The sequence below is a fragment of the Protopterus annectens genome, chromosome 1.part0 (genome assembly GCF_019279795.1).
Source record: "Protopterus annectens isolate FY-2018-M chromosome 1.part0, PAN1.0, whole genome shotgun sequence".
NCBI classification, from domain to species: domain Eukaryota; kingdom Metazoa; phylum Chordata; order Ceratodontiformes; family Protopteridae; genus Protopterus; species Protopterus annectens.
Window position 1 is genome coordinate 125,718,075 of NC_056725.1, and position 27,528 is coordinate 125,745,602.

The 27,528-nt window shown below is 37.8% G+C and overlaps 1 protein-coding gene across 1 annotated transcript in view; it reads right to left on the reverse strand.

The window, feature by feature from the left end:
* LOC122793396 (nesprin-1-like) overlaps window positions 1–27,528 on the reverse strand; it is an 876,647-nt gene that overhangs the window by 568,477 nt on the left and 280,642 nt on the right. The window contains exons 10-12 of the mRNA XM_044061803.1: window positions 16,166–16,303; window positions 5,211–5,375; window positions 4,328–4,440 (exon numbers count right to left, since the gene is read on the reverse strand). Of these exons, the coding sequence (XP_043917738.1) occupies window positions 4,328–4,440; window positions 5,211–5,375; window positions 16,166–16,303 (416 nt within the window). The remainder of the gene's footprint in view (window positions 1–4,327; window positions 4,441–5,210; window positions 5,376–16,165; window positions 16,304–27,528) is intronic.

Sequence of the window (27,528 nt, forward strand, 5' to 3'; positions counted from 1 at the left end):
CCTCGATGGTGCAGAAAGGCTATTATTTTTCCCTCTTTCAAATCATTCAAGATAAAACACAATAGGCCATGGTGAGGTTTGTTACTAATACGACCACATGCAGTGATCTATATCAGGCATCTACACTATATGTTAAGGACATTCTGTTACAAGACATGCCTGAACACAGCCACTGCTTTGCAGTGTATTATATCTACAGCAAACAATGAAAACATGTCCAGAATAAGATAAGGAGCTGGGAATGACATACTGACTATTGTATCCATCATTCTTCTGGGTTGTTACGGAAGTACTGCTCTATGACTTGCTGTGAAAAGAAAATAATGTACATGGACGGTATAACCAGCTAAAGATTATCCTAACAAAGCTGCATGCACTCAATTTAAATAAATAAGGCATTTGCCACTAGGTGAAAACAATAACTGCTGTTCTGCATTTGAGCCAAACAGATCATCATTGGCACAATACAATTGGAAATGCTGCAAGGAGTGCTTGCTTCCCTGTCCCTTAGAGAAGGAAAACACACTCTGAACAGCCTAGAAACATTTTTAATAATAGGGTGCAGTACATGATAACACAGTTTCTGGCTGCTGTTGCACAAACAGAATGCTAGCAAAATGGGCAGGTACTGTTGAGACTTTGGTATGCTCTCGTACTGATGAAAGTATGTACTGTTGCCCCTATTCTTCATAAGCAGACAGATGTAATGAAGTATTTACATACTTGTGTACACCCTGATCATCATCCCTATCCAACATACCCTGTATAGCATGGTGACATATAGCACTCTGCATATTGAACATGACCAATACCATGTCTGTGGTTTGATAAGTCAGGTCGTCTACTCCTTTCCTATATAGTACTTTTTTTATGTCCATTTCTTCACACAGTGCTTGCTCTCCTCCTTTGCTGTGACACACTTACACACACACACGCGCGCACACACACACACACACACACACACACACACACACACACACACACACACACACACACACACACATACACACTTACTTCATCCTCTATCTCACACATCTTATTCCTGGTCAGGTGTGTGATTGTGCTGTGATGCTGATGAGCATTATTCTACCACATGTTGACTGCCGCCAAGGATGCAATAACTTCTGTTTTCAGCAATGTGCACTTTCAATGGGAAGAACTGGAAAAAATGGGAACTTATTATTTAGGAACAGGTTAGTGAATCTATTCCAAAGTATTCCCAAAATGATTGCTATTATTGAACTATTTTCCTAAAATAATCAAATAATGTCATGCTACTTTTTGCAGATGATCTGATAATTTGGGAAGATTCACATTTCACAAGTACTGTAAAGGCCCATCTAAAGCTAAAGCTCCAAGTATTGTTTATATTACACACTTTGAGTACAGGCAAAAAAGTGGCTGTGAATCTATTCAAAAATGACTTAGATCTTTTCAGTACACATAAAAAAAATAAGTGATGCCCCTAGGAAATGAAAGAAAGCATGTATCCTTGGTTCCACTAAGAAAGTGGAAAACCTATAAATATATTGATACACTGTGGATGAACTGTGCTCTATAGTACCTCACATGCAACAGCTTTAATCTAAAATTCAAAACAGATTTCACTGTGCTGGAAGCTCTCAGAATATTTTCACCCATAGGCAAAAGCCTTAAGAGTCCAAGGGATCCTTATTTCACAGCTGGAATACGGGCTTCCCTGTTGTGCATCCTCCTCACTAAAGAACCTGACTTTCCTTCTGGTGATATTGCATCTTATTTGCCTGCTCATTCTGCTCTAGGCACAGCTGAAACACCATGGTAATACTAGCTGAAAAACAGGAAGATTTTGCTAGAAGAGAATGCTCATCTTCTCTTAGACTGCAGGTTTACAAGACTGCCCACCTCCTTACACAAAACCCTTAGCCAGTAAAGAAACATATTGACTTAGATACAGTGACAATAGCTGTGTTATTTTTATGGGGTCCACATGCAGTACCAGAAACAGTGATACAGTCTCCTTGTACTTGCTCCTGTTGTTTGGAACTCGTGTCTAGATTTCTTAGGGGCTTAGGTTAACTTGGACAGTAAAGAGCCAGGTGCATAGATCACCATACTTCTAAGTTGACCTGCTCAAGTAAGGGACCATCTCTAAGCTCATTTTCAGGGCCTGAAGCTATGCCACTTCCTCTGACTATTCCCTTTGAAAATGGCGGTTGTTTTCTTTCCTTTTTCTTACTCTGTACCTCACCCTCATACTTAAATGGCATTCCTGTACAGTATTAATCTGCTGATTTTTTTTCTTTTGTGGTTTTACATGTTTTGTATTTACTTTATTGCCATTCACCTATATCAAGACAGACAGAAACTAGTCCTTTTGGATGAACCTGTTGACCTAAATGATGGAATATTAAGATACCAAACTATTTAACAGAATGATATGCTGGCACTAATATATTACTGCCTCTGTATTTGTAGTACCGGGTACTTTAACCTGTTGCAGTTCAGCTCTCATGCAATGTATGAAATCCTATTGTGTTTAGGCTAGGCTGTTGATCCTGTGTCACATACCTCCAAACTGCAGTTAAACATATTTAGGGGAAGGGTGGACAGGAGTAATAAAAGTGCTATACACCATTGGGAGCTTTGTGTAGTCAGTCTGTGGACTATACCCACCTTAAAATATCTATCTTCATACAGCACATCTAATATCTAGCTAAAAAAACATAGATGATAACAAAATATAATGTTAGACTTGTTTCTGACAAGAATTGCAGAACTGCTGCCCCTCATATTTCATCTGTTCATCTCTTGTAAGTATCCCATGGCATTAATAAATGTAAACAAATGTGGAAAAGCAACAAAGAATGAAGAGTAGTCAACACATGCCTACAGCAACAGCACAAATAGTAATTACATTTAAACAGCACATAAATTTAAACATAATTTGAAAACTTGTAAAAAAGTAATCATTTTCACAATGTTACATTTAGGGTAATGTCCTAGAAATCATAAAATGTCTCATCTTTTGGATATAAGTTGTTTTACTTTGTACATTTGCTATTCTTTTCCAATCTCTGTTAAGAGTATAATGTTCTATGCAGAAATTAAGTTTGTTTAATATCACTATGTAGAATGAGTGGACAGGTGATCAGCTGTGGCGACCCCTAACTGGGAAAAGCCGAAAGAAGAAGAAGGTTTAGCCTGAGGTTTGTGTTTCCATCAGCTACAGTCCATGTGCAGCTTACACAATAAGCAGTGTGCTGCCTCCTTCAAGGAGATGGACTGTACTTAGACATCTGAGTCACAGCACATGTTCCTTATGGCTGCTCTATTTCACATAATCCTCATGTGCAGAACATGGCAACATGTCTGAAACATGCTTATTTGCACATGTGTCTGAAACATGTTTACTTACACATCTGAGCCACAACACATGTCCCTTCTGGGTGCTCTATTTTATACTCCTCATGTATGCACTGCGGTAAAATGTTTCTGAAACATATATACTTAGACATCTGAGACACAGCACATATCCTTTATGGGTGCTCTGTTTCACATACTCCTCATGTATGCACCACAGTAACGTGTTTCTGAAACATGTACCACATTAGGATTACTTTAATGGCACTTCTATAGTATTAAAAATTCTTCTGGTTTCCCTCACCATAATGTACTCCTTATACAGAGTAGTGTTAGAATAATTTGCTGGGTATTTTAACTATAATGCAGGAAAAGAAACTGAAAAAAATATTCTACTGGTATGTTATTATTGGTATGTTATTACACCAGGCGTAGTTCTACATGTTTCCATCTTTTAGCTTCACTGTTAAGTTTATTACCAAATAACCGGATAACCCTAACTCTACGACACTTATTTTCTGAGGTTCCCCAAACAAGCTGAGGTCTGTGCTTTGCTTAAAAATGCTGTAGAATCATAGGAAATAATTCAAGGTTTGGTGAGACAAATCATGAAGTCATAATCATATTTCCATGCTTTAATATCACAAAATGGTGTGAAAAAAATGTATTCTTATGTTACGAATAAAGCATTACTTTTTTCAGAAACAAGAAACCAGTGATCTTTATTTCTTACTTTTAGCAGTGACCCTTTTAGGACACTATACATTTCTAACAGCCAGCTTAATAGTAAACATGTCACAAAGACAAAACGTGCTGCACAGAAGTGAAAAAATGAGGGCAAGTATCAAGGCAGGATAAGTATTTGACAACATAAACTGTAGCAAAACATCACTTTTTCCACCATAAAGCATTGCTGACCACTGGCCTCTAAAAATTATGCACTTTTACAAAGTACTTACAAGGCCCATACATGAAATCTGCTCACCTTTCTGCCATGTCTGTAAGTTGCTCTTGGGGAATGGGAACTCCATTAACTGAACCTACTCTGTGAATTTGGTGAAATGTCTGTTTGTAACTTTCCAAATTCTTTAATATTTCCTGACAATAAAATAAAGATGCTATTAGTTTATATAATATTCATACAATGTTCACACATTTAGGCACACAGAGTACACTGACTTCATTCACTCCTAATAACCTTAAAAGTGATAACATTCAGTGTACCCAGGACTTAAAAATGCACTTCTGTACTGAGAACAAAGCTATATAAAATGAATATTTAAGATGAACACCAATTTTAAGAGAAACAATTAAGAATATTTTAAATTACTTAAGACCCAGTGTGCATGCCTGGGTAAGAAACCAACTATGCCCAACTGTTTTTGTTTCCTTTAAGGATCCCGTTAAAACAATATCACCAGCATCACCAGTTGCTACTGGTCAGGTGGTTTAACAACAAATAAATAAGCTGGGCTATAACCTTTGACTTTATACCTTTAAGATCCCGGTTTCTTTTCATTCAGGGGAATGGTTAATGAAGGATAAGTTCTGTATAAAAATAGAAGTTGAGTATAATGTCTTCTGTATAATGATACATATTAATGAAAAACAAAGATTGCTAGGACACTGGGTGCATTTTCACATAAAGCAATCAGTATAATATTAACAAGCTACATCAGCTGTAAGCTCCTTATGGCACTCTTACTTTTTACTTCTAGCTATAGTAATTAAGCACTGTTAAGTATTGTGAATAAATTAGTTGTGCATTAGCAGCATTATTATGGCAAACTTTTTTTTCAAAGCAAGAAGCCTTGAGATATATCACTACTACCTCCAGCAGAATCGTATTTTCACATCTGCAGCTTTACCTTATGCTGTTCCAGTTTTCGGTGGATGATGTTAGCTGTTTCCTCATGTGCTTGATGAATTGTTATTTCTTCCCCAAGGATGGCCTCAGCTCTGTGTAGCCAGCTGCCAATAGTGTTCAAGGGAGCAGGCAGAGATTTGTCAAGCTGCAGATGCCAGTCAAGGAGCTAAAAGGAGAAAAGCGTAGGAGACGTCTCAGATGCTATCATCAAGTAACAACAAAATTCAAAGTAAGCTTATCAGAAATGTTATCAATGATGCATGGGAATATGCTTTCACTACTAGCCATGAAAAACAAAAACTGTGGGAATCTATGTGCTTAATCTTCTCATTGCATGAAGTAGTTATTTCATAACATACTAATAATGTAAAATACAGACAGCATTTTTAGATCTTTCAGAGCCTTAGATTGGTAATATAACAGCCTATGACTTAACAATTTCAGTAGAGTTGTATATATCCAAAAGGAAACTGCAAATGTTGCTCACAGCAGGATAGCTGTGTGGTTCCATCTGCTGAAATATATCTGTTCTTAATGGTATCAAGCAGTTGTTTGCCTTAGACACTACAAAGGGTTCACTCTAATTTGGGGTTCACCACTATCCCTTCCTTAATTAAAATGATTTAAATTACCCTTCTGTCTTTAAGAATGCCACTGCTAAATAGGTGCTAAAATTATTAATATGTTGCCTGATGTGAGCTGACCTAGAAAAAAATCAGTACCAGCTCCCTGTTTTCAAGCCACGTTTTCTCTGGGAGGAACAGTGATAGAAAAATAACGAGGTAGATTAACTATTCAGAAATAAGCCCAGAACAAGTAAACCCATTTTTTTCTCCTGTGCTATTTAGCTATATTCTTTTAAAAACTGAATCAGTTCTCATGAATTATTTGAGGAGCATCATACTTTACCCAGTATAAATGGAACTTATGTCCTTACCTCCTTACCATAATGACAGAGTTGGATGAGTAGGTTTGTCCATGTTAACAGCATGACTATTGATGTTAGGCCAACTACAGGCCTGGATTTAAAGCTATCCTCTTCTTTGCCCAATAGTCTTCTGTGTAAGAACCTTTCTATTCAGCTCTCTGTTAGACCTCACAAAGCACGCAACATGAAATTAGATGTCTACACTGAGCCAGCAAGAGGAAGGTGAAGGTAGGCAAGTATGTTACCAAGGATGAAACAGTTCATCTCAATCTACTGTTATGGTAAGTAAATAACTTCTGTATCTGGTATGAGAAGGCCCATCCTCAGTAAAAGCAGTACAGAGACTTAGGTTCATCTTCCTGGTTGTTGTCTTTGTTAGGAACATACGTTTTATTACTGGGATCCCAAAGGAAGCCCTAGACCTAGTGATTACACCCAGCTTGCAGTGTTTTGCAAAGGTATTCAGAAAAGGCCACAAGGTCACTGTACAAATATCAACCAAAGCTGCATTACAGAAAAAAGTCTGAAACCTGTCCACTGCTCTAGTAGAAGAGTAGAAGAGTAGAAGATTCGAAGGCAAGGCCTTATTATACTTTTTTAAGCAGAATTAAATGATATCCTTAAGTCATTTTGGTAGAGTAATCTTATAAACAATACTTATCAGTTGAGAAAGCAACAAACAACAGCCTTTGTTAAAGAATTTTGTTTTTCCACATATCATTGTAGTTATCTGTGGATATCCATACATTGCAATAAATATTTACTTCTACTGGTATAATATGGAAGGAAAATACTGGAATGGTTACTCTGGTGCATGTTCATTTCAGTGATTACAGATACACGTGAGAGATGGGATTGTAATTAAAGAACAATATCCTTGTGAAAGATCAGCTGGATAAGACTTGGATATTTTGAAATTCTTCTTGCTGAAGTCACTACTACAACGAAAAGACCTTTTCATGACAAGTACTTCATATATGTTGCTGAAGCTGATTCAAATGGAAAAAAAATACTGTTTTTCTAACTCTAAACAAAGGTCCCATGAAGAAAAAGGGATCCATTACTGGGGGTCTAATGAGGAACATATTTTTCAAAAAGGTTTTGCATACTTTTAGGAAAGTTAAAGATACAGAATTAGATCCATGGTAAAAACTGGAAATAGACACACTTTTATGTAAGAATAGTTAACGACTATATAAAAATATCTGAGACAAATAATCCAAAATGGCAGGGACATGAACTGTACAGTGGTCTGGCCCTTTGATCGAATTCCAGATTGAAAGCCTTGTCCATTCAGTTTCATAACTGTTCCAGTTATTGGGCTTTTATGTGCAAGTGGAAAGGGTGATGCTCACTGGAGGGGTAGAAGCCAGATCTTTGGCCATTAGTGAAATTGAACTAAATATGCAGTAAGACACAGGAGACAGAGACTGAGATAAGTTTGCCAGAGCACTTGGAAAATAAGGTCTTGACGGGCAACAGGTAGAGAGGCTTCTCTAGTAGATGAGGCTTGTGGAAAAGAAACTAGATGTGTTGAGTCTAAAATGGGGGATATAGGAATGACTAGATTTCTGTGTATGGTTTTCTGAATTAACCTTTTTATTGGAAGATAGTGATATGAAAGAATCCTGTGAGTCATTTCTGGATGATAGCATCCCTTGAATGATCCCCCAGAGGATGGATAAAGTGTGCTGTGCTTGGTATGAGTTAATGATAACAAACAAGTTGCAGCACCGCTTCCAACAGCAATGGGACAACTTTTGCACTACAGCTAGACTAGGGAATCAGAAGACAATGACTGAAACTGTCTACTAGAGAGTTGGCTGTCCTAGAAATGTGATTTTCTATCATGAAATGGTTGATATAGCCTATTCGCAAGTCTTCATTTTCACTCAATGATGGAGATAAAAGTAACTTCCTCCTTGCTTGTTGATGTACAAAACCACTCTCATGTTTCCATATGGATACCAATTGCACCTTGGAATAGGGAGTCCTAAAGACCTGCTGGGTAAGAAGGACTGCACTAATTGCTAGAATACTGATGCACGAATTGGTCTACAGTTGTGAACATATAACTTGGACACTATGCCTTTGACAATACCCCCCACACCTTAGGGCAGAAGCATCTCTGGAGATGGCCACTACAAGATAGGTATGATTAGTGCAGTTCCTACTATCAGGCTCAGCATGTGAAGCCACCACTTCAAATGTTCCTTACAAGCTTTGGATATCCTCACATGAAGATGCAATGGGGCCTCTAACTGTGATGACTGTATTCATGAGATCCACTGAAGAATCGTCATGTGAAACCATTCAAAGGTTATAATAGGAATGAAAGCTGCTATCAGCCTTGGGACCTAAGGTAGACAAGGACTATGACAGACTGGGGGTCTGAAGCACAGGAATCCTGACTAGGACCAACCAGAACTTGCAATGAAATGTAACTAGGGTAAAACTTATAAACATGATAAAATACAATTGTTCCAGCTAAGATTTTTCAACACTGACTGTGCTTCTGAAAAATTGAAAAGAATGACGATGAACTCCTAAGAAATTATATTTCTGCCTAAGCTGGAAGCAACAAAAGAGACATTTACAGAGGTACGGAAATACCTTCACACATTTGTTACACTAAAACCACCCCGTGCATTTGTTAAACACCCTGGGGTTATGAAAAGGCCAAATGAAAGAGTCAGAACTGGCAAAAACAGTCCCCTACTCAGAAATGACAATATCTCCTGGAATCTTTGGGCAATCTTTTTGTGTTGGTAGTAATTTTTGAGGCCTAACCTACTTATCCAGAGGCTCTTTATAGACACAGATGGAGTCCACCATTTCAATTCAAAATGTTCCTTTCGGAACAAACTAATAATGGTATTTAGGCTGAGAATGGGCTTGGGTCATTTGCTGTCTTGGATACCAAAATTAATCTGAAGTAATAACCTAGCCTTTTTGATCTGGCAGAGCCTCTTGAATAAATCAAGACCTCTCCTTTTTGCATCTATTTTTTGATGATGCGACATTGCAAACAGTAAAGAGTGGAGCTAAGGACAAGTGCAGAATGGCATTGTTTATGCCCTGGAAATTATTGTCCATAGTCACTTGTCACGTGCAATGTCAACTGAAGGAACATGATGCTGCCTTGCTGTCAGTTAAGTCTACCTCCAGGATGGCCACTATTCTGGGAGTTCCCAAAAACATTTGGTTCCTTCCACTTTTTTGTTGCTGCTTGCTGCTGGCCACATCAAAACCAAAGCTGGTGTGGAGAATGCTGCATGATTTGAAAGATGCGTTGCACAGTCTGAAACCTGACACAAAGAACAGTTAAGGTCTTATCTTTTGGTGATTACAAACAAAAGACCCTAAAACAGTGGGTCCATTAAACTGAGAACTGACAACTGTTGCTTTGCTATCCTCAGAAAATTCAGTTAACCAGAGCTAAAAGCAAAGGCATACTTCTCCGTGGTTGGTATAAGGTGTTTATACTGCAAGAAAAGGTACAGGGTTTGGTGCTCACCTTTGAAGGGAAATTGGCTAGGCTTAAAATGCCATACAAGGGCAGCTAACCTAGTATTTACCTATGAACCTGTAAACCTATGCAGCAATACTGGCACCTCTGACCTTTCTCAAACCTCCAGTGGAGTTATACACCAGTCTTATGTTAATGCAACCAAAATATGCAATGGTTGTCAGTTATGAGTGTGGTTTCTGCTTGAGATGTGGATCTGGAAAATGATACAAAGTCTAATGCATTTCAAAGGACAGCTCTCCTGGGAATCTAGTCATATACAACATACAGTTCACACCATCAGTGGAAACATACAGATAGCATAAACATGCTTCCTGACTCCATCCATAATCCTTGATTCTTTATCTGATGGGATGGACAGCAGGAGTCTGGCGTGTAGGAGCCTTTTAAGGGCTGCTGTTTTCACAACAGAGCCTGGTTCTGCTGTTTTCTGACTAATAGCTCCAGCCCTTAAATGGAGAGAACACTCTCACTCTATCTGGTCTCTTTAGTAGAGGAGCTACAACACAGAAATTGTCATGCGTGGAAAACAAAGACAGCTTCTCCATTTTATCAGAGGGATGAACCAGTCCTGAAGATGGTTGGGGTGGGTGTCTAAAAATCCTGGTGTGAGGTGGCTACAGGATTTGGGGGACATTCTCCTCTTTGCCTTACCATGTCCAGTACTTTGCCAAGCTTGGGATAATAGTGATGATGGGTGGAACCAGAACTCTTCTCTTTGTCAACATCCAGAATAGATGACTCAGCTAGTGAGACCACCTACTTCCCCTTGCATATATGCTTCCTACCTGTCAATGGAGATTATGGGTCTAAGGAAGTAAAGAAATTAGGTTGCTGCCTAGGTGCTATGGGGATACTCTGTTCACTCTGTCCTTCTCACAGAGAAGAGAAATTATCAAGGTCTTGCACAAGACATTGTCTGCAGATATGCATGGGGCTGAGGTCAGGCTCAAAATGGATGCTGATGAAAGGAGCACATGCAGCAATGGCTGCATCAATGATATCAGCTGTGTAGTTGAGGATATGAGCTGTGCCAACAGCAGTGGCACCAAATAATGCAAGATTGAACTCTTCAACACTGGCATCAGAATTGAAGGAACTAGGCTCAAGCTTGAAACTAAAAGACTGACCCAAAGGCTAGGTGACAAAGAATAAAGCAGACTAAAAAGATGTAACTTAAAGGAGCACAGCATAAAAAGTATGTAACATATAGCCTGGGAGCACACTTTCGATGTCACTGCATATTTCTTACAGCAAAAATGATCTGAAGAGAAAGGTCCCTTATATACAGGATTATTGGTAAGATGGGAGAGGATATTTGTCTGGGAAATCTTCAATTGCTGCTGTTTGTTTTATGGAAAAAGTCCTATTGTTACTAATTGTTTGTTAATGTATTCACTTGTCTTTCCTAACCGGGAAAGTCCAAATGAACAAAGACTACATTCACTGGAGGCATGATACATTTAAGATAATCATGACAGAACCAATTATTTACATCACATATATAGTTCTTGAGACATCTACACACAAACAGGCTATTGTTCAGAATGGACACTATACAAATATAAAACAACTGGTTCTTTAATGGTGACATTATACATAACATTAAATTCAAAGCATAAAAATTTAGTATGCAAACAGTTCATAAGTAATATGTGACAAGCAGCCATTAGATATGGTTTATAACACATGGGTTAAGAGGGATATAGTCTAGGTGCTAGGAATAAATAAAATTGAAGTAGGGAGTATGAAACATTAGTTGGTAAGTAGGTATTAGTAAAAGCTGGGGGAGCATTGTACAGTGGATTAGTCAAGACAAGTGAGGGTAAGAATTCTAGGGCACAAACTGACATAGAACCTGGTTAAAAGAGAGTTGTGGAAAGTATCTGAATGAGATGGGTAAATTGGGAATTTCAGAAAGAAATTGAACTGTAAAACTGGGATTAAGGTAGAGAGGAAAAATGAGGAAAAGTGGTAGAAAAGTTTGATGTTTAGAAGTTGATAGCGGTTATAAAAGGATAAGTGTATGAGCTGACTCATATCAGTTGCTCAGGCATATTTAATTATCTTAAATCCTGAAGGTCTTGTTTCCATTTCCTAACTTGTTTTCCAGGAAGGATAACCCCCCCCCCCCCTACATCATGGTTTTGGTCTTTCATTTCTTTTTAATTTTTATTTTATTTCTTTTTTATTTTTATTTTATTTGTTTATGTCTGCCAGGTAAATCCCAAGAACAGAGAAACAGAAGGAAAAGGCTCTACAATTTAAACCAATGGACAATTTAGAAAAGCCAGCCAACTAACCTACTCAGTATGTTTTTGAGAGGTGAAACGAAATTAGAGAACCAAAAATTTACCAATGAGGACACAGAAAGAATATACAAAAACATCTAGCCAATGAGTGAAGGCCAGGATTAAACCCTGGAGCTGAGAGCCACCAGCTCTAATCACTGCATGACCATGTGGCTTTACTTTTCTCACTTCTTATAAACTCTCTCATCATGAATTTGTGTGACCTTGCTGGATATTGTATACTGATGATCTAATGATCACTTTACTTTTTCCATTCTTTAGTAGATCAGAATAGAGCTACAGAATGATGTTAACAAGATCTTCAAATGATAAATGTCATGTCTTTTACTACCATGAAGACTAAAGTGATGTTTCTAAGTGTGCTTAATAGGTCAAAGCTAGTGGACTAACATCCAACTGACACTCTTTTATTGATGTTGAACTAAGTATAGAGAACATGGCGAGATCTCTCCTATATATTTAACTTTCTTGTTGATCTACTGTATTCAGATATTGCAGAGTAGACCCAACTGAGCAGTATTAGCATAAGATTTTTTTGTGAATATGGCCACAGTTCAGGTCATGTGTGCTTGCCTGAATCACTGAGGGGGTCTTGAAGTACCCCCAATCTGCATATGCCTACTCCTGTTCATGGCCAGTAGAGGCTGCCTTCCACAGCTTGGTGAAGCCAAGCAAATGTCCCAGAGCATGATGATGCATAATCGGCTCCTACAGATTAAAGACTCTGGTACTGCAGTGATCAGGCTGTTCCTTTTCCCCAGGACTGGCAAAGCAGCACTAGGCTCTAAATCTTATTCTCCTCTAGCCTGCTGCCCCAGCTCCTGAGCCATTACTAAAACTAGGTCATTTGATTCATAGCCAAGACTTTATTCTTCTTTGCCACTTAGCCTGGAATGCTTCACATTTTGTCTTGCTATTTAAATTAAAAACATACAGTATTACAGTTCTGAAACCAGAGAATTGAAGCATTTAAACAACCCAGCCCACAGTTTAATATTTACTGCCATAGCAGTTACACATCAAATTCTAAGGAATAAAATCCAGATGCAGGCTGGTGTTTCATTCATAAATGTTCCTAACCTATTCTGAGAGATTATCCAGTTTCTTCTAACTCTGCAAAGGATAAATAAATTGGGTATTGAAAATGGATAGATGCATGATGAATACTTGGATTGAATTCTTCCTGGATGGAGAAACTGCACTTATGGAATATGTAATGCAGTCAAAGAAAATGCCAAAAACATTTGTCCCATACTTTGAACTTTGAAACTCACTTGTGGATTTGCCACTTTTGACTGCACTGACAAATAAATGTTACTTCTGTTTTTTAAGACTCTTCTACCCTATTTCTGCATTTATATATATATATATATATATATATATATATATATATATATATATATATATATGTGTTTGTGTGTATGTGCATGTATATGTACTCAAGCCATATATCTTTTTGGGGAAAAAGATGAAATGAAAAAGTTTACAGAAGGCTTTGTGGTGTACATCACCTTTTCAACCATAGTTGGCACATGACAGTTGTATGATGTTCACTAGGGAATGACCCTGCAGGGGATTATTTCCAAAAGACCACTACCATGGAAGTTAAAAATTATACAGGACAAAGACTTGATCTGCTACTTTTCCATTATGTCACATTTCTGGCTTGATATTAAATATAAGTCACCACAATCAGAAAACAACACCAATGCTAGGACTCTACAGAAATAAAAATTATTGGAGCAGACCACCAAAAATAAGCCAAACTAGTATTTTCCATGGTTTTCAGTTCTTCTTAGGTCCTCTACACCTTCTCTGTATTTTTGTAACACGTCAGCAAGGTCCCAAGTTGTGAATATGCAACTGGATAGTGAAGGGCCTTGTCACCTGCTTTAATAAGTTATGCTACCCCTACAGCTCTACTCCCTTGAAGGCAGATGCTTCTGTCCCTCTCTGATCTCCATCAGGGACTGTATTTAGATTAAGCATCCAGGAACACAGTCTCTCTAGCCTCCTTTCTGGAAACACTAAGTAGGCTCTACCTTGTCATTCCTTATTCATTAGATGCCAGTACTTGTACATATAAATACAGTCATGGTTCACAGGTAAGTACTACTACTACCACTACTACACGGTTAGTCTATAGGCTTCTTGAGCTTATCCTATTATCTGTACACTGAAGACTTTTCTCCTGTGTCCAGGAGGGCAATACAGGATAGACCCTGGGAAAATCTGTTGCTTTTGGTTGTTCAGATCTACTTTAAAAAGTGGCAAGGGTACTCTTTATTGCAACCATTATTAGCATGGTGTTGGATCAGTTTTTTTATTGGCAGTTGAACAAATAACAAAATTCAATTTTCAATCATCCCAAAATTTAGACAAAATAGACCAAGATCATTTGCTTGAAGAAATGAAAAGTAAATACTGACTAGAAAGGATGCCAACATGTAGCCCTGAGGGACACTTTCAGAAGTGTCACCTGTGACTAACTACATGTGTTCTATTAGACAGTTAGTTAGATATCAAACACACATTTCATAGATTTATTTCAAATCTGTGAGTCTGTTAATAATATCTGCATAGGGAGAAGTATTAAAGGCTTTAGCCAGATCAAGATAAGCTATATGAACTGCAGAACCACTCTTCAATGTTCCTAATGGGTCTCTAGTTACCAAGGTCAAAGGTTGTATCACCTTTATGCAAAGGTATTACAATTTACTGTTTTCCAGGCTTCAGGAATGTAAACTGTAGAAAAGACGTAGGTTGAAGAGGTTAAGGAGGAGGAGATCAGATAAGTCGCATTTGACATTAGTAGCCAAGGGGTTCAGATAAGCCATATTTGATATTAGTAGTCAGGGGTTCAGATAAGCCGTATTTGATATTAGTAGTCAGGGGTTCAGTTAAGCCGTATTTGATATTAGTATTCAGGGGTTCAGATAAGCTGTATTTGACATTAGTAGTCAGCGGATTCCGATAAACTGTATTTGACATTAGTATTCAAGCATCCTACTGTTATCCAGTTCCATGAATACACTATTCTTAGCTTTACAGAAGGGTTGAGATGGCTTCTTCCATAGTAATTACAGGGGTTTATACAAGTGGCTGGGACAGATAAATCTGTCAAACATTTATAGCTGTAAAACTGGAGCTAACATTACCTTCTAGTATATTAACTATTTCCTTTGGGTCTGAATGGCAAGTATAGCTATGACCAAGCTCATAACATTGTTGGGTGTAAAAATTCACCTTCTTTACATAAGTAAAGAATGATTCATAGTTGCTCTTTTTTGGGTAGCTATTTTAGGTTCAACACCTGTTAGCTCATTTAACTGAACCTGATTTATTATTGACATTAAGCAAATTTCTTCCTCATATTATATAGTATCTTTATATGGGTATTCCACCAGGAGGGTTTATTTCTGAATTTCCCAGTACATCTAGTGGAGATAAGTAGTGCGTTATTAATACAACAATTTAATTGTGAGTAGAAATTACAGACATATGTGGTCACTTTAGCAGTGGGTTTAGCTGAAGGAAGATTACGATGGAATTTCATTGAGTCATTAAATAATTGTATAAGGTTATTTTTTGCACTCTCATTAATAGATGGTTTTGTAAGGGGTTGTACTACTAGTTCTAACAAACAAAAAAGAAGTTGCTGATGTATGGTCTGATTTGACAAGGGATGATGAGACACAGGAAGATATGTAGGAAGTGGCCACATTAGTGAGGGTAAGAACAAGGTTAATGAGGCCCCTAGTAAGAAGGGTAATTATTCCAAGAAGCTTACATTTATAAAGTCAAGAAAACATAAGGTATGCTTAACCTTCAGTGGTAAAGGTCAGTTGGTGTGTTACTCATAGCTTAATTCACCCCATGCAAAAGTGTTTCAATTAATGGGAATTATAGCAAACTTTGTATGGACACTTGCACAAAATGGTAGATAGCTCTGTTTGTAGACCAAAGACTTAGAGTAAAGGAATTCATTTAAAAGGTATACAAGAGTTGATCAGTAGGGAAGTGTTTAATCTTTCCAGCAGTTCTGTGAACAGAAGCACTCTTGATATCAGACAGTTGTAAACCATGCATATCTCATTACATATCCTGCAGAGACTATTTGCTTAAACATCTGCAGCACTCACAACAGAACCCAATAGAAAAATTAAAAGAAATGTAATATCACTCACCCTTGTAGAGACTCTGTCCCATACTTGTTTCACCATGACTTGATCAACTGACAACTTGCCACCTTTTTTTAGTGGACGGATTACTGCTTCAATCTGTTTCCTCTTCATTTCATATTGTACTCTGCAGTTTTTGAATAGCTGAACGCAAGCAAAAAGAAAAAGAACATTTTCAAAATTCACTAACCCATATTGTACCTGCCAAATCCATTCATGAAAGGCAATTCACAATATTATTCAATGCAACGCAAATACATATAATAGTTTAATGCCTCACTGAAGTCACATCAAAGGTGCACTTATTCTGAGCAAAGATTCCAGCAGGCCGTCTAATACTGAAGCACACATATGTTGTTTTACAACTGTCACTCAACTCTCCCACTTTCTGGTACATGTACTGTGATCCAATAAATAACAAAAACACTGAATGGCAAAAGAATAACAGAAAAACTGCTAACAGTCAAATCACACGCACACACATGCAAGGCAGACTTATACCTTCTTTCTCTGTTTATAGAATCACAAAGGACCTATGAATAAAAACAGTATTCTTGTCATTAGTGAGATGATTTTCATGAAGTTTTGTTTTAACCATGCTACAGTAGGTTACACTGCTGCCGTGAATAAACTGCAGTGTTCCAATGTCACTGCAAACATGCACGATCCATGGCAAAGTCTAAAACATTTCCTCAACCCCTTCTGAACATACCAGGGAAATTTTGAAATGAGTTCATTTTCTATACACTATATTGTGCATATATCTGTGGGATTATATATTTATTTTTGTTGACAGGATTAGTTCTCCCAGGTCGAGAGTTTAATTTTCATTAGAGATATCCATGGAAGATGCCGATAATATTAATGGCCAAACTAACATACCCATTTGCACATAATCGATTTAGAAACTTCCTAACAAATATATCCCCTCCTACTAAAAGTCTATGTTACATAGGGACACAAATGGGTGGGGTTGTGCAGCTATGCTTATAAAGGACCTGGTGGTAGTTAGACTAGTATATACCTATGAATCTAGAAACCTACAGAATGGGACAATATTGGCTAGGACTCTGGGAAATTCTCCATTCTCTTCAAAGGGAGTGCTGCAAAAATCTCCCTGTGTGAAGATTAGAAAATGAAACAGCAGTGTGCAATGCAGAGCTGCATGATAGATGGGTGGTTGAGAACATTTCATCAGAAGGAAAAGCAGTTACATCAAGAGAGAACTCAGAAAAGTACCTGTTAAAACTCTGTTGGAGTGAGATGTGTTTTATAACTCTCAAACTGCTATATTGGGCAATCTGTGGTCAACAGTGTTTGAGTAACTTGAGGCGTTTCAGAAGGAAAATTTGTTGTTAGTTGTTAAAAGTGGACAATGTGTTGCAGAGCAAAGATATCACCTGCCTGAATCATGAAGAGGAAGCGGTGCCACTTCTAGTGAGTTCTGCTGTTTCCGCTACCGAAAGTTGGTCCTTTTGATGGTGAGAAAATGGAGCATATTAAAAGTCCTGTTGTAAGCCTGACTGAGATGCATCAGAACATCAGTTCCAGCACAGGAGAGGTGCTTCCTATTGTATGAAGTGTTACCACTCACAGGATCGAACAAGTCAGATATGACTCTATTAGCTATATGGAAAATGAGACGCATTGCAATATTTCTTTTGAAAAAAGAGATCACATTTTTTTCAAACAACTAAGAAGATACAAAGGATCTTTGTCCTTGGAAATAATTTTCATGTTATAAAAGGAAAAATGATTGTGTGTTTTTCAGACAGCTTATAGCAGAGAAAAATAATTTCAAAGACTTTAAATGGGCATTATGCTACCAAACAAAATACTTTTGAAGTAAATGATAAATGTGGACTAAGAAATGGAAGATGGTAAGTAAATGTGATATCAAAAACTGTTGAAGGAAGCATGTAATTCAGGTTATACTATTGCTGTAAATAGGAAGAGGTGAGGTTTAAAGTATCAAGGACAGCCAGTATACTGTTATATTTGTAATAACGGTTGTATTAGTATTTTTTTAGTTTCTACTAGAACTGGAGTAATAGCTCTCCTTCCTGCATGCATCAACTTGTTTTTTCCTTCCAGGAGTGAGAGCCAGGCATTTCCACACTGGCCAAGTTCCCCCTAGAGCCTGTTTGTTCACACTCAGGGGAATTTATCAGTCTATGTCTTCCCCTGGAAGTTGAGAGTCAGTCAACAGGCATTACATCAGATGATGGTCACAGAGTGGTCCCTGTCCCATCTCATCTAACTTCTCCCTAGTTAGAAGGTTGCAATGGCTTCTGGGTCAAGGATAGCCATGTGCCGTAACCTTTCTCCCTCCTTGACTCAGTGATAGTTTCATTACTTGAACTATGCAAGCTTGCCCAACCTCTTCCTCTGCTGGCCATCCACCCATTGGTAGGTGTCACTGATGTGGCAGGCCTAGCTGCCTCCCCCTTCACAGGATGGAAGAGCTAGCATCAACTGCCGGAGCCTATCCAACCTTACCCATTCCCTCCAGTGCTCATGCCAGTAATCAAGTATGGGTTTCCTGTGTCATCATCAGGGTTTTATTCCTCTGTACCAATGTACTACTGAAGTTCAGATTAGTATCAACTCCCCAAATAAAAATGTGTTTTGTGTGCAGAACCAAGACAATGAGTTGCAAATATTAGTCTAAATCTGCTAGTTGCCATTATGAAGGTCACATCTGGCCTGAATGTGAAATACTGGAGAAACACTTAAGAGAAGTAGAAAATGTGCAACCTAGAGATACTATGGAGATGTTTTTTGAGACACTAAGTGATATAATGATGTATAACAATCTATGAAATACAAGTGTTGGAAAAGGGAATTGTAAATGGTGAGACAGAAAAGTAAGCTCCATATTTTGAATTAAAATACTATCAGTTGTGGTAACGAAGAAGAAAGTGAAGATGAGGAAGATAATAATAGGGACTTTAATGATGACTGGACAATGGGTCACTAAAAGAAATATTGGAAAAGGGAGACATGACAGGAATAAAGCATCATAAAGCATTACTTTTAAATGTAAACAGGAAGAATGAAAATTTAAAAAATGTGAAACTGTTTTTTTGTGGTTAAAAAAATAGTGGAGGACTTTGATTTGTTTGCCAGATGCTAGATTTATACGTAGCACAACAAGGACAAAAGAAAGAATAATACAAACATACTAACAGGATTAAAAAAAAGAAAGCACTGGAAAAATGGGGAAAAACAGAAGTTCAAAAGGCTATAGAGGACAATAAATTTGTTGAAACTGAGGGGAAAAGATTTGTTTAAAATTAGGCAGGAAATATATTTATAGAGAGGAGAGGTATGTGATACAAAGAAGAAAACAGTAAGTATGTCCTCTTTGATTGGAGAAGAGGAAAGTACGGCGTCCATAGTTTGTCACCTGGCCATGTAATTAATCACCTCTGTTTAGCTGCAAATCTCAATTGTATCAATGGAATAAATAACATGTCTTGCACATCAGGATTCAGTTATGTGAGGTTTTGGTTATTGTTGCAATATTCCTGGCCATACTATATTTCTGACTCCAAGAGAGCCACAAGCCATTACAACATGGTAGACATCTTAGAGTTACAGATGACACTCTGCTACGGCAGATATGCTGAAAATGGTGAAGGAGGATATGCAAGCTTTTTAGCAGGCACACACATGCTGAATGTCAATAATCAGCAAAGTTGCTTCAGTTGCAATTTGTGGAAGAAGTATGAGGGCCTTTTTCTTAAAATAGTAGACAATGAAAACAAGAGATATTGCAGTAACTAAAGGATCTTGTGACTTAACGAATGGGCAGAATTCAGTGAACTGGCAGTGATTGTAATAAACTTGTCTGATGTAGAGCTCCCTTATACAGAAAGATACAAAATCTGCTGGACTCTATGAAGAATTCCACAGAGTTCATGGACTAATTGCTTACAACAATGACAAGATTGTTGCCTTTGCAGTGTACAGACTGAGACAGGAACCTTTTTTATGGTGAATTGGTGTTTGACTGGTCCACAATTACTACATGCAGTTATATCACTGCAGAAAGGGTAAGCTTTCTTGGATAAAGCAGTCTAAAACAGTCATCTCTGTCTAGTGTCAGGGTTAAAAGTTTCATTTCGGGCTGAGGACAGTGAGAAGTACCTTATAAACAGATCCCCCAGTAGCTCCACTCTACAGAGGAGAAGTGGCCATATTTCTGAGGGAGGGATGTCTGAACACAATGAAGGCACAGTCCTAAAGTCTCCCATAGCCATTGGTACTGGATCCAAGTGGAAAATGTGTTCACTAAACAATACTCCACATAAATCATCACCGGGGTTTAACAGGAATAAAAGAATAGTCCATCAATTTCTAAAGGTACTGTCGAAGTAAATAAAGAAGTGTTTTCTAGCACCTAGTGATGTGCATAATAGACACAATGTTTTGGACTCTTTATCTGAATTTATGTGCACGTCTAGGTCTCCTGATGTGCTGACAGACTTCTTTACAGAAAAAACAATTTGTGTCAACAACCATCCCAACTAACCAGACAGCAAACATTAAGGTTATAATTTAACTGACAACTGGTTCAGGCTAATTCAGAGCTATACTATCTTATTTTGTACTACAGAAATGTGTGAAATGGGGTTATGTGGCTTTACAAGTTAAAGAAAATAAGGTGCCGCGGTTACTGAGTAAACTAATGGCAAATGGTAACATAGGCATTTTGAAATATTGGAGAGAGGCCCAGAAAGTTTCTTCTGTGGGATGACTCGTGTTTTTCATAAATGTAAGTGCTAAAACGGATGCCAATAATGTTGAAAAAGGGTCATTCTGTTACACACTGAAAAACTGAATGCCACAAGACAGTGAATTCTGAGGTTAATTTGACATGAACTTGAATAAAAAATTAAATTAAATTAATAATGTAGATTGGCATGAGGAGAGAGCTGAGCAAGTACAAAATGATATGGAAAAGGGTGATATTTTATAGAACTTGACACTGATACAACAGCAGAGGTTTTACTGAAGCAGCAATAAGTGGTACATAATGAAAAGGATGTAATTACCATACAGACAGAAAACAAGTTTGATTTGCAAGAATTAGGAGGTATGGAACAAGGTACAGAGGAAATAAAGGTGTTCAAGGTAAAAAATTTATAGGGGAGGGTAAAGGATAAAAAAGACAAAAACAGCTGTTATCAAGCATAGAAAAGGGAAATGTTTAATAATAAGTTTGCATCAGATTGTGTAACTAGAATTATTAATCAAAGCAGGCTTCATGTAGTTCAGTGGTGAGAAGAATAATCAGAAGACTTCATTTGTTTGCTAGATTTTAGATGTTTGTGTCAGGGTTAAACGTTTCATTTCGGGCTGAGGACAGTGACAAAAACCTTATAAACAGATCCCCCAGTAGCTCCACTCTACAGAGGAGAAGTGGCCATATTTCTGAGGATGGAATGTCTGAACACAATGAAGGCACAGTCCTAAAGTCTCCCATAGCCATTGGTACTGGATCCAAGTGGAAAATGTGTTCACAGAAGTTATTATGAAAAAGAGAGCTGAACTGGAACTTTGGGGTGGAGCTGTACAATGCTCTGGAGATGTGTACAATTCAGACATGAAAATATTGGATCATGGAGGTGTGAAACAAAGAAGGTTTCTATGCTTGATATACGAGTATATAGTACCCAAATGCGAATGATAATTATGTGTGGGTAAAAGTATGAAAGAAAGGACATAATTATTTGAGTGATACAAATCTGTATGCAATAGTAAATATGAATATTATTATAGTAGGGATCTTAAATGCAATGTTAAAAATAAGGATAAACTGTTATAGAATATAAAATGCAGAGACATAATATGATGTGGAAATATGACATTAGGAAACAAAATAAAGCTTTCTTATCACTGAGGGACTATCAGAACTGAAAATGATTATATGATATAGTCTGAGGCACTAAAGGAAACATAGAGAAAGAACAGGCTAAGCAAGTATGGTTGGTGCACAGATAAACCAAACATGCACAAAAAAAAGAAATCCAGCACCCCGAGCAGTAGTAGCTTAAAGTTCTTTTATTAGACCAGACCGGTTTCAGCAATCAGCTTTCTTCAGTGGTTTGGTGTGCACTAAAGGAAACACCAGGAATATGTATGGCGACACGTTTTACAGATCATTCTGCCATTTGGACAAATGTTGATACAAATAGGAAGGTGATGATGGAAGGAGAGATTAAAATGATTAACAGCGAAACATACTAAAATTAATTAACAAAGGGAGAATACTGCATTTGTGGAAGGATCACAAGGCAATGAGACCCTTTTATAATAACTGAACAGAATGGTTGGTGACTTAAAAGAAGAAATAAAAGAAGATTTATTTAGCAAAGAGAAATATAGGTCTGTTGAAATGATGTGAAGAAAAGGTAGAAAATATTGAATGAAAAAATAGATATATGAAGAGAAAAGAACATTGAACAAATTATTTTATTTATTTATTTTATTTTACATTTGTTGACCGGGCTAGTCTTGCTGGACATATTTCCATTTTCAGTAGAGGCCTGGGGAGAAAAGCTCCACACAGATATACAAAGTATAAAAATATTGTTACAAGGTAAGTAAAGGATTAATAAACAATAAAACAGATGTTTTTTCATTCTAGATATAAAGTAGCAATAAACAGAATATTACTTAAGGAAGCTAAAAACAGTTGTAGTACAGGAGAGTTACGTACAATACTTCACATCAGGTACAAGGATTTAAACAATAGGTTAGAGTTTAGCTAGTGACAGTCTTATTTACAAGACTAAGTGTTTAGAAGAGAGGAAGTTAGGTTAGAAGAGGAAGAAACAGGGGCGATGAGGGTTGTTAGTCAGGGTTACTACAAGGGCAAAGCCAGTGCTTTTGGAGGTGTTTTTTAAGTTCTAGTTTGAAAAGTGGCAAGGATGTTATTAGAGTTAGTTCATTGGGTAGCAGGTTCCAGTTTTTTCCTGCTATGTTGGTAAACAGAGAGTCACCAGCTGCATTATTAGACTTTGTTAAGCTAGCAATGAGTTTGTTAGAAGAACGTAGGGAGTTCAGATTATTGTATGGGACTAGGAGTTTTGAGAGTATAGGGGTATTATTGGGTTGGTGAAATATCTTGTGGGCAATTGTGAGTTGGGGGATTTTAAGATGGTTTTGGAATTCAAGCCAGTCGAGTTGCCTGAGATTAGAGCAGTGGTGGGTTCTAAAGGGATTGCCAGTAGCGAATCTGGCAATGTTATTATAGGAAGTTGCTAATTTGTTAAGGTTAGTTTTTTTAAGGTTGGTAAATATAAGTGAAGCATGCAGAAGGGTTGAAATTGGATGGGAGTGAGCGATCTTGGCTCTAGCTGTTGAGGTTAAAAAAGGTTTTATTCTATATAAGGAACCTATTTTTCTGTTGACTATTTTAATGGTGTTGTTTATATGGTAATCAAATAAGAGATTATTGTCAATGGTAATTCCTAAAAGTTTAGTGATAGAGTCTGGGAGAATAACAGTGCCATTATTTGAAGAGCTTGAGAAATCTAAGGGGGGGGGGGACCTAGTAGTGGGTGTAAAGAGAAGGAGTTTAGTTTTTTTAGCATTAAGTAAGAGGCAACGTTTGGTAAACCATGTTTCTACAGTGTTGAAAACATTTTGAGTAAGAGAATGTAGTACAGATGGAGGGGTTGCTGAACAAATTAGTGTGGAGTCATCTGCATATTGAATACAGGTGGCTTCAGGGATTGGTACATGGAGATCATTAATAAATAGTGAGAAAAGAAGTGGTCCTAGAATGGAGCCCTGAGGGACCCCGATGGTGACAGGTAAAAAGGATGAGATTCGATTTTCCCAGAGGACTGCTTGTTGTATGTTGCTGAGATACAATGTAAACCACTTAATGGCCAGAGAGTCAAAGGAAAGAGATTCAAGAATATTGATTAAGCGGGTATGGTTAACCATGTCGAAAGCTTTAGAGAGGTCAATAAAGGGTGCAGACGAGAGGATGTTGTTGTTACGGTTTCTATTGATGGTATTTGTGAAGGATAGAAGCGCAGTAGTGGTACTATGTGATGGCCTAAAGCCATGTTGACAGTTTGTTATTAAGTTATGTAGAGAGAGATGATGTAGAAGTTGTTGGTGAATGCATTTTTCCATAATTTTAGCTAAGGGTGATAGGAGAGCAATTGGCCGATAGTTAGAGTAGTCATTAGAGTTTCCACCTTTATGTAAGGGGATAATGTGGGAGATTTTCCAAATATCTGGGATGGTTCCTTCTTGGATTGTCCTATTTATAAGGATAGATATAGGGTAGGCAATTACTTTGGCTGCTTTTTGGAGATATTGGGAAGGAAGTTGGCCAGCAAATGGAGTACATGGCTTAAGTTTGTGAAGAAATTTATAGATGAGAGAAGTAGAGATGGGTAGTAGTTTAAATTGAGAAAAAGAGTGTGTTAAGTTGCTGGGAAGGCTGGAGTTTTCAGAGACAATATGACTAGCTAGAGATTGTATAGTCTCAGTGAAGAAAGAGTTAAAGGTATTGGCAGTTTGATGGAGAGTAATTGGATCTGCATCAAGTGGGGTGGGTGTTTGGGACTTCCCTGGGGAAAGGAGCTTATTAATGCAGGACCAGAACTTTTGAGGATTATTTTGATGAGTTTGTTGAAGTTTACAGTAATAGTTTCTTTTATCTGTGAGTATTGCTTTTTTTGTGCTGTTTCTAAGCTGCCTAAATTATAGAAGATCAGAACTGTTTCTATGAGAGGTCCATTTAGCCCAGACTTTGTTCCTAAGTAGAATTTGATTTCTAGTTTCATTAGAAAGCCATGGGGCTGGGTTAGACTTCATTCTAATAGAACGTTTAGCAGCATGCTTATCCAGGATAGATAAGAATAAAGTGTTAAAATACTTTACAGCCTCTTCAAGTGGAAGGGATTTTAAAGGGTTCCAGTTACATGTTCTAAGCTCAGTTTGGAATAATTCTGCCTTAAAGTGTTTGGTAGAGCGTACTGTCCTAATGATGGGGAGGTTTGGAAAATTCTTTTTTTCTCTTGTGATGTATGTCAAGGAATGATCACTTAGATCATCTGGTAGAGTTCCTACTTTATAAGTTGTTTTCACATTATTTATGAGTATCCAGTCTAAGGTACTCTCTTTCTTATTAGGTTTGTTAATTCTGGTTGTAGAGGTTATGGTTTGGGTAAAGCCATGGAGGTTAATATGAGAGGTAGGACTTTCAGCACTAACACTTTTCAAGTCCATATTAAAGTCACCTAGTATTATTGTTTCTTGGGGGTAGGTAGAAGACACCCAGCAGAGTAAATCCTCTATTGTAGTGATATTGTTTCTGGGTGGTATGTAAATGCAGATAATGTATAAAGATTTTTTTGCATTGATTTGAAGCTTAGTAATGAGGACTTCTGCATTGCTATCCTGGGTTGGATTAGATGGTAGGGTAAAGATATGAAGTCCATTTTTAAATAGAATTGCTACTCCACCACCTTTACGTTTTGTTCTGTCTTGTCTAACTATATTATAGCCCTGGGGAATAATTTCATTATATTTGGTTTCTGGCTTCAACCAAGTCTCAGTAAGACAGAGAATATCAAAGGAGTGAATATCTAGGAGGGCATGCAGGTGAGCTATTTTATTATTGATGCTTTGGATATTAAGATGCCCTATTAGGAGAGAACTATTGAGTTTAGGGTGAGTTGTTTGGATTGTAGGGTTGGTAGGGCCAGGGTTGGGGTGGACATCACCATCTTTTAAGGAGGGATTATTTAGTTTTGTTACTGAATAGTTGCCAAGGTAGGTAATGATTTTAAATTTTTTTTCTGAGTTTAGGTTATGTTTAATGTGGGAGAGTCTGTGGTATTTGGGTATTAGGTAACTGGAAGTGGAAGTAATGTTAGAATGTCTATTGAAGGATATTTGTGTGTAGATTGCAGTTTGTAAGAATGGTTATGATGGAGATAGTGTAGTTTTTCAAAGGAGGTAAGAAGGTAGGTTGAGATGAGGGTAGTTGAGAGTATAATTGTGAATGTTAGCTTGGAAAGATTAGGGGGAGGCATTTTAGAGGAGATTATACAGTAAGAACTCAAGTATATGGATGCAAGAGGGAGCAAGATGTGGAGGAGAGGAAGATAAAAGGATACAGGAAGAGGAGAGTGGGGGAACTATTTATACAAGTTGAGAGTAGGAGGAAAGATACCTTAGGGAGTGGCTAATTGTGTGATTATTAGAAGATGGGGGTGTGATGAGTTATGTGGGATGAGGTGATATATGGGATTGGTTGGGTGATAGTGAGGGTGTGGTTTAAAGAAGTATAAGTGTAGGAGTACTGGGGGTGGGTGGAAATTGGGGGTAGGGTAGGGGAGTGGAGTGAGCCCGCAGGGCGAACGGAGCGGGTCACAGCTGAGAGAGGCTGAGAGGCAATCAGTTATGGAGAGAGACCGAGGTCTACAGGCATAGGAAGGGTAAGAGACAAACTGTTTCTAAGTAGAAGAGAAAACAGGTGAGCAGAGGTATAGCTATGCTGGGGAGACAGTTATATAAAACAGTTTAATAGCAGAGAGAGAGATATTTATAGAAAGTGCCAAAGGCAGGAGAGGAGGTTTATACATCTGGATAATAGAGAGGGCCAGTAGCAAAAGTAGTGATAGTCAAAGGTGTAAATTTATTAGGCTCCCAGACTAACCTAGGATAATTTCCTATTCAAGCAGTCGTAGGATAAGGGGTAAGTACATGAAAAGAGAGTACAAACACAGCTAGCAGAGTCTAGCTGGTCTATTGAGCTACTTGGTTTCTACAGCCAGTGAGAGATGGTATTCCAAAACCTAAGATTTGATGCCCTCTATTGGATACAGTGGGGAAAGCATTAACTCCACTAGGATAGTAGGTGGAGGGGGGGATAGGTTAATAAAGGATGGTAGGGGTGGTAGTTCCACGGGTGTGCTGGCCCTTACAAAATAGTTTAGAATTTAAATGCAGACACCAGAATTTAGAGTTATCACATTCACAAGGTTATAGATTAAATCATACATATACTGTAGGATAACACCTACACAGTAAGGCTGAAAGTGGAGGGTCCAGGTAGATCTTGAGGGGCTTCTAAGTTGAGTTTCCCTACTATTCAGTAGGATATCATTAGCCTTACAGGGTTTCAAAATGGAGGGACTGGCTGTGTCTCCACACAGGACTTAGAAGCTGAAAAATGAGACAGAAAGAAAATATTAAATACTTTGTAGCTACCTAGGTTATGTTTCATACAGGAGTGGAATGGGAAGTGTAGAAGAAGAGTGCTACTCAGAAGCTGAGTGGAGTATATGATGCGGTGAGGTATTAGTTCAGAGTGTAAGAAGCAGGAAGGT